Raw genomic sequence first — 15,229 nt, forward strand, 5'->3', positions numbered from 1 at the left:
CATGGGTTACAGATGACATGAAGTAGCATCAGATACTCTCATCTAAGTCCCTGAGAAAGGTTTACAATATTCAAGACACTTAAGAAACATCAGGTAATTACATTTTACATGAATGCTTAAACTACTAATCTCTTTTCAACAGACTTGAAGATATCTAAGCTAGTCAAAGGAAAGACACCTTTTTCTTTGGACTTAATAACACAGTGCTTCAGGAGTGTGGGCTCTGGAGCCAGACTGGTCTCAAAACCTGGCTCCCTCTATTCACTAGCATCATGGCCATGGGCAAGTACCTCAAGCACTCTGGCCTCAGTTCCTTCAACTACAAAACAAGGGGCAAGACTAGGACATCCCACATAAGGTTGCTATAAAACTAAAATGCTTTATTACTTGGAAAGCTCTTAACACAGCACTGTAACTGGCACACACAGAAAGCATTAATAAATGTGGGCTACAAACACAATGAAAGACACCATCCCCTAAGAACTGCCACTCAAGCCCTGACAGAAAGTGACATACCTTTACTTTGGAGTTCTCTATCAAATGCTGAGCCATGGATTTTATCAAAACATCAAAGAAAAACCACGAATACTGAAAGAAAAATAAGAAAGGATCTCAGTGAGAAAAACAGCAAGTTAGAAGGTGAAACATTTACTCTCTTTGGCTGACAATGTTACTGACATGAAACAGGTGTGACCCAAAAACATGGCTGATCCTCTCGGCAAACCATTATCAGACCAGAGGTGCGTGGCAGAGGCTCTCCTGCTTTCACATGTCCGACAATAAGTGACTCCGATCCACTAGGAAACCGGGTGCAGATGCTCATCACAGCACAATCCAACAAGGGGCACCGCTAGATCAGAAGACGGTCCTTCCTCTTGGCTGAGTCTCTCACCTGCTGACACCTGCCTGTATGATCTCTAACTCAGCGTCCTCCAATGATTTGAATAAACTGACTTACTAATAGTTAAGACCCCAGGAAGCTTTGAATGTAGCAACACTTTGCAGCTCGATGGGAGCACAAGTCAAGCAGCAAAGTTGGTACTGAAGAATTAACTCAGTTACCACTTTTTTATAGGAGGTGGTGATTCTCTCCAAAGGCACACAAAAAGGGTGAATTGATCAGGATGCGGAGTTTGAATTTTCTTCAATCAATATCAATATCACAGAGCCACACTGGCCTTCCCCACATACCTTAAGTAATTTGTTGCTGGTGAGGAAATCAGCGGAAGGCTTGAGAATTGTGGTCATGGATTTGGTCAGTTCTTCATGCACTGTCTTATATTCGGAAGCGACATATGGCTCAGCCTTATAAGCATACTTTGAAGAAAAGGGAAAGATACTTTAATGAACTGGTTCTCCAAGTTAGACAAAAAGCTGGAGAGGCTCCAAAGGATGGAGATCAGGGACTGAGGCACAATTGCATGGCCGAGAGAGGGAGGTGTAGAAACAGAAGGCGGGAAGGGTGGTTTGTCATGTGACAGAAAGAGGGAGCCCATCAAAATATGTGAATCACCTGACCCAGCTAGATCAGTGGTCCTCCAGCCCACAATTCCACCTCCCAAGGACTTCAAGAAACATGTCACACGATACTGAATAACTGATACCCTGAGGAAGCCGTACTTTGTTGTTTAAATTAACACATAGCTATAATTCACAGAGATGTCTAAGACTAAATAGAACATGTGTAACTTTTTAGAACAGTTAACCGCCACTGTGTTTACTGAACATTATACATAAATGAAGAACTTGTTGATATTTATCCTAACAACATCTCTTGCTGTCTCACATAGTCATCTAATTTGATCATGGCCAGAGCTAACCTTCCCATCTCGGGAGAAGCAGTTTTACCGGGAATTTTAGATGCGGAAAGAAAAATGAAGACAATAAGCTACACAAGAGGCCTAGCCAAAAGGGACTTAAAATTCTTCTTTAAAATTCCATGTCATTTGGGTCACATTATTTGCAAGACCCATTAAAAGAAATATAGTAGAAAGAATGAAATTAAGTAAATAAATGAATGGCTGCCCCTCTTTGGACTTGCCCTTGTTCAGGTCCAAGCACTGGCTGTGAGATATAGAAGAGAAAGCAGAGGTATTAAGTTTCACCCCAAAATACATTCCAAAATAACTAAATTTTTAAAAAATAAGTTCTTAGAAGGAAAATTGGAGAGCCACAAATTTAAATGATCGGGATAGTTTATTTTACATACCTTAACATATGACCTCAAGTGGCTCTCCAATCCTTCCTCATGGCACTGGGCAACCACATGAATAATGACCCTATACACCACAGGAATGAATAAAGCAATGAATAGTAATGTGAAAATGGAAACATTTCATTATTATCACAATTGTAGTAGAACAATGATGATGCTATTGGCACCACAGGAAACAGGAAACGAGGGGTAAGATGGGGTCCCTACATATGGGATCAAAAGAAATTTCTTAAATACAATGTTTAACACATACTAGCATCCAAGATATGTATGACTGTGCTCCAGGTGTGGACAGACTGAAAGGGAAGAAGAGTATCCACCTTTCCACCTCTCTCACCGTGTCACGTTGACGGCGACTTCCTCCTGGCTTGCTCTGGTGAGGACGCGGAACAGCTGGTTTAGGATGGTGGGCAAGAAGGCGATCATCACGTGGCCCTCCATCGCATGCAGGCTCTAGAGACATGGAACGTGTTATCTTTTTAAAAGTAAACCAACCCCAAGCAATTTCCACTCAGTCATAAATAAGAGTGAAAGAAGTCCATCTAAAACAAATGGAAAGTGGTGGCAGGAAGAATAAGGGACAAAGATGTCCACGTCCTAACCCCCCTAAAACCTGTGAATATGTTACACAGTGAAGGGGAATTAAGACTGCTAACCAGCTTAAGACTCTCTTGGATTATCCAGGTAGGCCTGATGTAATCACAAGGGTCCTTAAAAGTGGAAGAGGGAGGCAGGAGAGTTGGAGGAGAGGTGCCTAAGGAAGAATGGTCAGAGCTGCAGCACTGTGGGCTTTGAGACAGAGGAAGGGGCCACAAGCCAAGGAATGAGGAAAGCCTGGAGAAGCTGGAAAAGGACAGAAAACTGATTCACCCCTAGAGTTTCCAGAAAGGAACTCAGCTCTGTTAATAACACTTTGATCTTAGCCCAGGGAGACTCATGTCAGACTTCTGACCTAAAGTGTAAAAAAATAAATTTGTGTCATTTTAAGCCACCAAGTTTGTAGTAATTTGTTACAGCAGCAATAGAAAACTAATAGAAAACTAATGTTCTTCAAGTCACATGACTCTATATGAGGTAGCTGAAAGGGGTCTTTGCAAGGCAATAATTTCAGAATCCCCTTCCTTGCCTAAACCAAACAAACTTCTATTCCATTTCTCACATTTCTTGTATTTTGTCCTCATGCCTAGAATGACTACTCTCCTTTTTCAAAATGTTCCCCTAGAATTCCATTCTGGATGAAACTCTCCCAGACAAACCCTCCTTGTTCTCACTGGGCAACCACTCCAAGAGCCCTAACCCCTGCACAAAGCTGGGGCTGGTGACAGGTATTATTTCTCTGTTCTTTTTTAACCCACCCAGCATGCATCCACCAAGGTTACAGTATCTTCTACAACGAACTAGAAGTTACTTAACAGTGGGACTAAAGTCACTGGGCTTCTTATATGCCCAGTGAGCACTCAAGAGAAGGGCCTGTGTGAGTGAGTGGTTTTCTATGCAGGAACAATGTGTTTTAGGTCCAGCCTGAGAAAAGTATACATGGAACTCAGATAAAGGCAGGAGTAGTACTACTTTTTTTTTTCGAGGAAGATTAGCCCTGAGCTAACATCCGCCAATCCTCCTCTTTTTTCTGAGGAAGACTGGCCCTGAGCTAACATCCGTGCCCATCTTCATCAACTTTATATGTGGGATGCCTACCACAGCATGGCTTGCCATGCGGTGCCATGTCTGCACCCGGGATCCCAACCAGCGAACCCAGGGCCACCAAGGCAAAATGTGTGCACTTAACCGCTGTGCCACCGGGCTGGCCCCGGAGTAGTACTATTTCTGAGTTCACTTCTTGCTACCATCTAAAACCATATATTTGCTATCATTGTGCGAGCATCCAGCTAAGGGCAGCCTCACAAGGTTTCCAAGGGGTAAGAACAACACTCACCACCAAAAATCAAACCCAATCTACTCAACACTCATTATAAAGGGGTTACTAAGAAAGCCATCTGATACCTTAAGGTATTTTACAAGTTCATTCCCTAAGGCTTGGGCTCCAGATTCGGTTTTCTGACAGTACTGGAAGAAATTATGTAAATGCTGATCCTGGGGGAAAAAAAGAAGAAAAGAAAAAGAAAGCCTATTAGCATGTACATTGTGGAAAGAAAGGTATTTGCTTCTTGCAGCATGCACTTTTTTTAGACTATGAAATTGATCACATAAAGATGACAACATTAGAGATTTCAAACAACCTCCAACAAAAGGGGAAAACCGTTGAAAAATGTTACTTGTGCTATTCATTTGTGTCAGTACATATGAATACCTCATATCAACTATTTTTCTTCAAAAGAGAACTAGAGTAAAAATATATCCATATAACATATCAATTAGGATTTTGTTTTGTAAAATCATCATGCAAACTCATTCACAGAGCAATCACTGTTAATTTTAACAGAAAAGAATAGCACATACCTGAGTATACACTGTGGAAACTAGATGAGTTGAAATTTTCAGCAGTGGCTTGCTTCCATCCACCCATTTAATTTCTGGACCATAATGCTGAAAAAATATGGAGAAACAAAAATCCCAACAGATTAGTGTTTTTGGCTTCAAACACCATCTTCAGTAAGAGTACTGATGAGGTGTTGAAGGCCCAGACGGTTTCAGTGACTTGACAGTTATGCCTGGTCCACAGCAGGAATGTAACCAATACTAATTTCTGCCCACTTTCTTCCCCCGAAGTACAATGCTCTTCTTACTGGATTTCCTAAGTTATCATTTCCATTTAGTTGCAGCTGTATGAGTTACTGTCCATTTGAGAGAGAAAGAGCTCTATTTCACCAATGACTTTAACCAAACTTGAGCTCAGAATTCTGAAAGAGCTGGTAGAAGGCACCAGATAAAGCAAATAGGACAGTAAGCGTGACTGGCATAGGCGGAGGGTCAACCATATGTTTGTGCTTAGTATAATTTCTGAAACCCCCATTTTTCTCATGTTCAGACTAGCATTGAATGTTATATGAGTTATCATTATTTTGGAATATTCCATAACACGGGCCCAAATTTAGCACTATTTAAATGCAGAGAAACATTCAAGCTATTCAAAATGAAATGAAACAGACTTTATGTAAGCATGTTATAAAATTTAAGTCTATGAAATTTAAGATGGCTAAAAAGAATGCAAAGCCAACAAATCAAGTGGAGAAATCTGAGAAAATTCAGGCTTTAATGAATCAGAAAGGTATGAGAAGAGGCTACCCTGTAGGTGAGAGATTTTCTTACTAGACTTAATTCAGCTGGAAGACACTTCTTAATCATTTGCATGACCCTAAGAGTGCATCTTTATGGCTAGTTTGCGGAGACAAACTTCCACCTCATCCAGTATCTCCAAGTCTTCATTTTCCTGCTGAGGCACTGCTGATTCAAGGCGTGTAAAGCACCCAAACTATAATTCTAGATTGTGATAACAGCACTGCCTTCCAATGGCCTAAGTTTACTTGAAAATGAATAACTAAAATCATAATGTTGCAACTGGCGAAAACACCGTGTCCTTTTCTGTGTTGCTGTTGTTTTAGCTATTCTTTAACGTTTTCTGAAGGAACTGGGATAAACCAATCTTAAAGTCCTATACCCTGCCCATCCCAAGCTCCTGGTAGCCAAGGTAGCCAGACGGGAGATTAGCTGAGACAGGAATGTGCTGCTCATTAGTCACCACTCTTCCATCTTTCAGGAGAGGAAGCCAGGAATATCCAACTGTTGAAACAAAGAACAAAAAAATTCAGTCAGCGTATGAAAACTTATGAAGAAAGCCAATGTTATTAAATTGCCTGATATTTAAGAACTGCTGCTATCTATCAGAGTAAGAAATTGAAAAGCCCCCAAATGCAGTCTCTGCAGAACATTGTCTACAGTGTACTTTGGCTTCTTTGGAATCAGAATTCTAAAATCACCTTTTCTAAAAGTTTGCATATGAAAGGCCAGACATGCTATCATCACAAATTTCATCTAAAAACTCCTTTGCAAATGGTTGCGAATTCAGAATCAAAGTAAAATTTAAGAACTTAATGTGTAAGTTATGAAAAATCAAAGAAATGAAGAAAGTTCAAACCTTGTGTTTCGACAACATCCTTCTTCTTTGTGCTTCCTTTACTTGAATTATCACAGCTGACATGGAAGAATGTGAACAACAAGTGGTGCTTTTCATGTAGCTGTGTGGGCAATTCTATTTTAATCTGCCAGGAAGACAATACAACAATCTTTCTAATATTCTAAAACAACAAAAATTCTCAGTGAAAGCAGCCACATAATGTGTCACCCAATGTACAAATGTGCATTTGGTCTCTAAACTGATAGTAACATTTGTAGTCAAAGAAATCTGAGACTGTAAATTGTGCTAAGGAAAAAATGGATGCATTTAATTCACTGCTATGGTCTGAATGTTTGTGTCCCCAACAAATTCACCTGCTGAAATCCTAACCAAACTGATGGCATTACTGGGTGGAGCCATGAGGGTAGAGCCTTCGTGAGCAGGATTAATGCTCTTATGAAAGAGGCCCCACAGGACTCCCAGCCCCTTTCACCACGTGAGGATGCAACTGAGAAGTCTGTGACCTGGGACATGGCTCTCACCCGACCATCCTGGCCCCTGATCTCGGATTTCCAGCTTCCAGAACCATGAGCAATAAGTTTCTGCAGTTTATAAGCCATACAGTCTGTGCTATCTCGTTATAGCAGCACAGACTAAAACATTCACTGACTAGAAATAGGAGGAGAGTTAGTATTTCAGCTCCAGAAAGAATTGAAAAACACGTGACAGAAACTGCTACACCAAATTAATACAGCCAAGGCACGATGAAAGACCCAGATAGAACATCTAAAAGTAGGATTCAAATAGTAGTTTTAGTGAACTATGTTATAGTTCTACATAAGGAAACCCCAGGATAACAAAAGTTCTCAGGTCCAAAAAAATGTAGCTATACTTAAGTATGAATTTGAAAGGAAACGTCAGAATACTAATTATAGTAGTGATGGAGGGATTTTGACTTTTTCTTTTCTATATTATCTGCATTTTCCAAGTTTTTACTTCTTTTACAAAAAACATGTTACTTTTATAATTATGTAAAATAAATACTTCAACATTTAGTTCTATTAGTAATTTCAGTATAGTATGTAGTTTCTCTTGAATTTTGCTTTACCAAGCAAATAACTTGGAGTTTTCCTTAAAACTGGTTAAATTGGGTTTTCCCTTGAAAACATCACTTACCTCATCATAAAATTCTGGGTTTTGGTGATGGTGTAAGACCGCAGCGAAGGCGCTTCTCGTGAACACCGGCCCACCAGGTCTGCCGTAAATGCACTATAATAACAGTTAACAAAGGGAAACACCAGTATTCAATTAAGGGAGTAAGAAGTCAAACTCAGATGTGTTGTAAAGAAAAAGGCACCCTTATAGCATAAACTTAACCACCTCTGTTGGATTTCTTCTGCCTACGAGACTCCAGGCCTGCAAACCCCCTTACTTCTGGGTCCAACTCTCCCTCCAGCTCATCTCCCAGGCCTCCTCCCCCGCCCCTCCCCACCTCTCCATGTTGTAGCTCTGGCCAACGCCTTGCTCACACCTTTCACACCTCCATGCTTTTGCTTATGCAATTCCTGTGTCCGAATGACCTGCCCTTCTATGTACCACGCAAACTCTCATGCATCCTTCAAGAAATTCTTAACTCCTTCCTCTGTGTCCCCTCAGCATTTTCCTACACTCATTATTCAGTTTTGTTTAAAAAAGCATTTCAGTGCCTTCTATGTGCCAGGAGCTTTTTCTCCATGACTCTCTTTCCCACTAAACTGTGAATTTCTTGAGGACAAAAACTAAATTATATTCGTCTTTGCATCTTTGTTTCCTTCCCTTCTTAGAAAGTCATTTTCACATAGTTACAGTAAAGAACTTGGGCTCTGGAGCCAGACTGCCTAGGTCTGAAAACCAGTTCTGCTAATGTATGCCTCTAAGCAATTTATTTAAATTCTGTGCATTAAGTAGTCTCCTCATCTAAAAACAGTGGCTAATAATAGTACCTAACTCAAAAGACTGTTATGAGAATTAAAGATGAGCAGATGGCACAAAAAGACCTGGTAGGGTTCTGCTTTGCTGTACAGAGGGTCACTAGGAGTCAGAATCGACTCGACAGTACTAATGACAATACCCATGTGGCACTAAGAACAGAGTGTGGAATATAATAATACTTATTGTATTCAATAAACATCACCAATAATCTGTCACTATTATTATTACTATACTATAATAAACATGTAATAAATGTCAATCTATTATTATGATTATTTCTATTGTCAATATTACTATTATCATTATTCTTAGCACCCACACAATGCTAGCTCATAGTAGGTGCACAATATGTTTACTGAACTGAACATGCATAAGAAACCTTCATCCCTAAAGAGTATAACAAAACAGAAATAATCAAGGAGCGAAAACTCAATTATTCCATATTCTGTAAGGTTCAGCACATGTGGTCATATATTGTAACGTCATATATTTTTGTGTTTGTGTCAATTAAAGTGTGCCAAATTCCTTTAGTTGTGCAATATCATGCAACTGCATTTATTTCAATGTAAAAATGCAAATATATATAAAAGCAAACCTTCAGAGGCTGAGAGTCTTCCTCATCTGAATCTTTGAATTCAATGCAAACAGCAATATTTCTGGCCTACAGCAATATTTAAAGAAAAAAGAAAAAGAAAATAAAACAAAAGGCCAGAATATATAAACATTTATAAAAGAACATGAGAAGCCAAATCCTACCGGAGTTTGATATCAAAAATGAAACCTCAATCTTTGCACTCACCTTGGCAAAAGACTTTTGACTGTCATATTTCAAGTACTTAGGATAAACATACAGGTGATTGTTGTAGATGGTGTAAGGCTGAGTGTGTTTGGGTATGCAGGGCACAAATTCCTCTACTTCAAATGTAATGGGAGTTTTAGTACACATTTCAAATTGCTTCATGGGAATATATGATGAATTGACATAATCTGAAAAATTAAAAACAAACAAATAGAAGTAAAAAACAAACACACAAAATTTTGTCTGTTCATTACACAGAACTTACACTTACTAGGGAGGTCTGAGGAAACATTATCAATTGTAATGTCTAGATTGCCCAAAATCACTGGGAGTTTAGCCATCTTCTCAGGTCTACAAAGAAAAGAAGAGAAAATCAAACATTTATAAGTTAGGTTAGGTCTAAAACCGAAGTTCTAGAGCAGTACTTCCAAGAGAAATATAATGCAAGCCACAAAAGTAATTTTAAACTTTCTAGTAATCATATTTTAAAAAGTAAAAAGAAACAGGCACATTTTATTTAACCCAATATATCCAAAATAATATCGGTTCAATGTGTCATCAGTATAAAAAGTTCATTCTAAACCTTCAAAACCAAATGTGGATTTTACATTTCCAGCTCATCTCAGTTTGGACTTGCTATAATTCTAGTGCTCAACAGCCACATGTGGCTAGTGGCTACTCTGATAGACAAACAAGTGTAGATAAGAATACCAGCAAACTGTTCAAGTATTCCTGAACCACTCCATTCTCACCAGAAATTCTTGGTTCACTTAGAATCATCAAAATTCAGAACTAGAAGTCATCTTAGGCTCCAGTGTCTAGCAAAATCCTGGATACAAAATAGGTGCTCAATGAAATGTTGGTGTTTGTATTCAGTCTGACTCAATTCAATATAGGAATCTCCTCTGTGACATTCCTGACAAGTACTGCTATTGACTCAACCCTTCCTGGTGACAAGGAAACTTTTGACAAAGCTGTTTCAACACCAGATTGCTCTTCCTCATGGCATGGTAAAATTCACCTCTCTGAAACTTCCACTCATCAAGGGGCCTCGGGCCTCGTTGTGTTTCTCTATGGAACACTTTTCAATCATCCACAAACAGCTAGCACATCTTTCTGAAGTCCTCCATTCTCAGCCCTTTGCACCATCCTTCAATGCCTTTTCTCTCCTAGAAGAACGCCCCATCTACATCATGGCACCCAGAACTGCACAGATCAACCCAGTACAGTCTGACCAGCTAGGAGTAGAGCAGCTGTCTGGTTTTTGAACAACATACCCTTCTATTAATGCAGCCAAAACGCTACTACTTTTAGGCAGCCACACCACCCTAGTGACCTACATTAAATTTACAATCACCTAAAATCCCTAAATCTTTTTTCATATGCTTTACCATCATGTTACATCTCCATCCTATATTTATACAATTATGTTTTTGGATCTCAGAATAGGATTTTATTTTTATCTTGATGAAATTTCATCTTCTTATGTTTGAGCCATTTGTGGTTGATCAAAACCCTCCTAAATCCAGATTCTAACATCTAATGTATTAGATACTGTTAATAGCTCTACGTCATAAAGATATTTCATCAGCACCTTATATTCTCCTAAAAGTCATTGATGAAGATACTGCATGGAATATTGCCAAGAATAGGCTCTTTCTCAAACATCTAGAGGCCTGTCTCCAGACTGATACTAGCCTATTCATCACCCTTCCTGGCATCTGGTTACTCCAGCAGTTGAACAACTGTCCACTCGTGTGTACTATGCTTCTCTGACTTGTTCATAGGACATCATGGTACATACACTTGTCAAAGGTTTTGATTCCTGTGTTGCAGCAGCTTAGCAACCCAAGTAAAAAGAGAGAAGCAGAAATGTAGTTAGGATGACCAGTTCAACATGACATGACTTATTCCTAGAAAACAGAATGCTGCCTTATGATTCTCCAAGGGCCACCTGTTTAATACTGTCTTTTAGAATGCTGCCAAGAAACATCAAAGCTCAGCGGCCAACAGAGTCAGCATTTGGTTTTGTTCCAATTTTGAAAAGTTCCTATCTCCCATTTTTCAGGTTCCTCAGACATCATTCTTATCTATTAAGCAATCTCACTTGTAATTTCTCAGTATATCTCGGGATATTGTTCATCTGACTCAGGTTTTCCCTAAAAGTTCCCGCTTCCTTATGGCTAGGGACTACGTCAAGCATATTTATCTTTGCCCATCACCAGCTCCAACTTGCAGAATCACTTTCTCCCAGGGTTCCTCTCATTTCCACCTGTCTTTTGTTTACGCCTGAGTTTAAATGAGCAATTCCTTGAAATCCTGAGAGAGATAACTGTCAGAAAGCCAAGTCAACAATTTTTCACACATTCTGCCTTCAGTTAAAAAGATTTCTGGCCAAAAGATGTCCAGGAACAGTCCAACATTACTCCTACATTTTGTTCCTGCACCCATTCTGTGATTTGTTCACAAACACACTATCTTTTTCTTCTAGCAGAAAGATCGTGCCTTTGACAACCATTCCCTGGGAGCACTTGATGGCTTCCCAAGTACTGTGTCCTCCTGCACTGTTGGAGCCTTTCTCAGCTTTACACAGAGCTCTTCAGGGGCATCAACCCTCAGACCTGTGGGTTTCTATGTAGGTATAAATTTTCTTGACATATAGTGCCTTGCTCTACCTCTTCACTTGAACAATTTAACATTGCAACATACCACAAAATCTTAGAGACATTGATGAAGTTGTATCTGCTTCCTTGAGTCAGAAATACTCTGTTTATTACAAATGATACTTTTAAATATAAGTATTCAAGAGTATTGTATATATCAACCTTTCCTAGTTTTTCCACCTATGAATGAATCTACACCTTCTTCACCAATTTTTTTGTCATCACTCTGACATCATCCGCATTCAGGTTTGAGAGAATTGGTTTTCTAAGCAACAAATTTTAATTAAACAATCTTCACTTGAAATCTTTCTACAATGTGTTATATATTTCTGCGTCTAACTATACGTATTTCTCATTCTGTTTCGTCCCTCTGTTGAGAGTTTTTATTTCTAGTTGCTACTTCTATAGAGGCATTATTTCCATGCGTTTCCAACCAAGTGTAGATCTGAGCTAGTTCTGTATTACATAGCACATGGGTTTTGTGGAAACTGTTTCTACCAACTTAGTTTTTTAAAATATAACCTTAAATCTATTTTAAAAATTTACAGTTTTTATTCAATCTGGCTAATTAGACATCAAAACCTCACATACAACAAAAATTCTACTGCTTTTTTTATATGCATTTCCAAAGTGATGATGTGAGTATGTGTGGTACACAAAGTGAATTCTCTCATGATTGGGATTAGTTTTGGGTTTTTAAATGCTTAAAATATTTAATATTCTATGCAAAACCTATAAAATAATACTTGAGAATGAAAATCCATCCTGAAACTCCATTGACTGAATAAATGTGTAATGTAGATACATGTAGGGTGTCTGGCATTTGGGAACGGCTTCTGTCTGTGTGTGAACCTCGGAGTGAAGCTCAAACTCCCTGTGTTAGGAAAAGGAAAGGTTTTCTTTTCCTACTGCCCATACATTCCTGCTAGTTCAACAATTCCCCAATAGGAAAGGCAAATGGTATCACAAGCTAGTAGTCATCTCAGGCCAACAGATTTTGCGTCCTTACCTCTGTGTTTCTGCAGCCTGGTCTACCCTTCCCTACTTTCTGTATTGACGCAGTCAGTGATTAATGACATGCTTAGGTCTGTTGATGGTCTGAGTCTACTCTTCTAATGGCATATTTCCTAAAAGCTTTGCTGTCAGTTAAAAAAATTTATATATGATTGAAAGAAATTTGAGATATTGTTCTTTAAACAAAATCACTGAATTTATGTCTGTGATAAATTTCAATCAGCGTCTGTCACATGCTTATGCTGTGTGAGAACACGCACTATACTAGGCACCATGGATAGAATACAAACAAGATATGATTCCTGTCCTCAAGAAGCCAAAAATCTGGTAGATACTGTCAACTACTTAAGATATGTGATGGTAACGACTTCCAGAGTATATACAAACCTCTACGAAGGCAGAGCTTCTAGAGGCATTGGAAGGAATAGGGAATGACACTAGTCTTCACGGTGAGAAAAATCACCCTGACAGGCATTTTGGTTTATTCCTCAGCACAGTTCTAGGAGGCAAGGGTATTATCATCCCCCCTTAAAATGAAGAGGAGCCTCAAGCAGAGAAGCCAAGTGACCTGCCCCAGGTCTCCCAGCATGGAAGTGAGTTACAGATTGGGCTTTTAAAGATGAGTAGGGTTCCTTAAGAGAGACAAAAGCATAAGCGGAATGTATATGCTGTATGTGTTTGTGATTTGTGGGCTGCTTAATGAGGCAGGAAGGGGACACAATTGAGGCAGAAGAAAAAGTATGGTGGACTGAAAGTACACAGTGGGTTTAGAGAAAGTCATGCAGCCTCACCTGGCTTGAATGCAGTGTAACTAGAGGGAAATGCAGGTAATAATGTCAAACTTGGGTACAAAGAACATAAAGGTACAAATAAACACACACACGTAAGTCTCATGCAAAAACCCTAACTGTATTATTACAAACTACCCAATGTGGTAGCATTAAAAAAAAGTCTACATTTTAAAGAAAACATTCTACTTTTATGCTTTGCCTTCATGCCTTCATATTTCCTGCAGAAGTGAGAAAAGACACCACCATGAGCAAATCAAATAAATGTAAAACACCAAGTTTCTCTTCTTAGATAAATATTTCTTGGAGCATATATGTCAGCAATACCATCTATCTGACAGAATTGTTTTCTTACTAAATCTTGGAATGCATCTCCTGATAATTATTGCAAAAGAAACAGGGAAAGTGGCTTATGAGCTTTGGCAGCTATTTTCTAAAGACTGGAGTAGCTTGAGAAAATTTTTCTCATCCATTATTAAATGACATTATGAGACAATCATGGGAGCAGAAACAATAGCTTTGGATCCAAGCTGGTGCCCAGGGCACTGACATGAGATTATTCTCTGTAAAAAAACAAAAAGGAAAGAAAAAGAGCAATGCTAAGTTTTTAAAAAATATATGAAAAAGGAATCCCCCACTTCCCTAACTGTATTGTGAAGAACACAGGGAGTGGACGGTGGTGTTTCTTTGGATTCTTATTAAGAAGGACAGCAGCTCGACTAGTGCTGCTGCATCTTCCGATGCTGATAGCCTGGGAGCCACATGTTGGGGTTTCTGGGTCTCTCACTGGCCGTCTGGAGCACACTCTTCCCATGAAGCCCTTCCTACTGAGCACAGGCATGATGGTCTGATGAGCGTGGGTGAACCCATCCTGTTCCCTGAACCAGTGAAGGTCTGTGCTCCTTGCTGACTGGCCGTGGCCTCTCTGCTCAGATCATTTTTTGATTAATGACCCTGTAAAGTCCCACCCTCCAGCCTCCTGAGGAAGCCAGAGCTGTGAGCTGGGTCTACCCTGAAGAGCCGCCACTGTGGGGGAAGCTTCAGGCTTCTGAGACAAGATTCCAACCTCCATCACATATAAAAAACTTCACTGTTTTTTTTTTCTGTAGGAATATATAAGTAAATGGGTTTTTTCTTAATGTTCATGTAAAATCATGGAAAGCTATAAAGTGGAAAGTGAAAAATCACCCATAAACCCATCCCACAGAGATAACCATGACTACTAATATTTTGGTGTGTGCCCTATATGACTATTTTTATGCCCTTCTATCTTTCCATTCAGCTAGCTATTTGCCTATCCATTTCTTCATTTATGCACAAAAAGAAAGATATAAAATATTTTCTTTTCAAAAATAAGGTCATATGGGGGCTGGCCCCATGGCCAAGTGGTTGGGTTTGCGCACTCTGCTTTGGCAGCCCAGGGTTCGCTGGTTCAGATCCTGGGGACAGACCTATGCACCACTCGTCAAGCCATGGTGTGGCAGCATCCCACATAGAGGAACTAGAATGACCTACAACTAGGATATAAAACTATGTACTTGGGCTTTGGGGAGGGGAAAAAAAAAGAGGAAGATTGGCAACAGATGTTAGCTCAGGGCCAATCTCCTCACCAAAAAAAAAAAAAAAGAGGTCATACAGATACACCTTTTCCTCCTTAACATACAGTATCTTCACCTCCCTAAGTCAGTACATATAGACCTATATCAT

The 15,229-nt window shown here is 39.4% G+C and overlaps 1 protein-coding gene across 46 annotated transcripts in view; it reads right to left on the reverse strand.

The window, feature by feature from the left end:
- Nucleotides 1–15,229, reverse strand: part of DOCK9 (dedicator of cytokinesis 9) — a 269,565-nt gene that overhangs the window by 83,692 nt on the left and 170,644 nt on the right. For all 46 annotated transcript variants that reach the window (XM_070579155.1, XM_070579148.1, XM_070579130.1 and 43 more), the window contains exons 16-27: nucleotides 9,329–9,408; nucleotides 9,058–9,245; nucleotides 8,854–8,919; nucleotides 7,464–7,556; nucleotides 6,309–6,432; nucleotides 5,832–5,953; nucleotides 4,673–4,759; nucleotides 4,217–4,306; nucleotides 2,553–2,668; nucleotides 2,210–2,279; nucleotides 1,192–1,317; nucleotides 517–588 (exon numbers count right to left, since the gene is read on the reverse strand). In XM_070579155.1, coding sequence (XP_070435256.1) covers nucleotides 517–588; nucleotides 1,192–1,317; nucleotides 2,210–2,279; nucleotides 2,553–2,668; nucleotides 4,217–4,306; nucleotides 4,673–4,759; nucleotides 5,832–5,953; nucleotides 6,309–6,432; nucleotides 7,464–7,556; nucleotides 8,854–8,919; nucleotides 9,058–9,245; nucleotides 9,329–9,408 — 1,234 coding nt within the window. The remainder of the gene's footprint in view (nucleotides 1–516; nucleotides 589–1,191; nucleotides 1,318–2,209; nucleotides 2,280–2,552; nucleotides 2,669–4,216; nucleotides 4,307–4,672; nucleotides 4,760–5,831; nucleotides 5,954–6,308; nucleotides 6,433–7,463; nucleotides 7,557–8,853; nucleotides 8,920–9,057; nucleotides 9,246–9,328; nucleotides 9,409–15,229) is intronic.

Source organism: Equus przewalskii, chromosome 16 (genome assembly GCF_037783145.1).
Source record: "Equus przewalskii isolate Varuska chromosome 16, EquPr2, whole genome shotgun sequence".
Classification (NCBI taxonomy): Eukaryota; Metazoa; Chordata; class Mammalia; order Perissodactyla; family Equidae; genus Equus; species Equus przewalskii.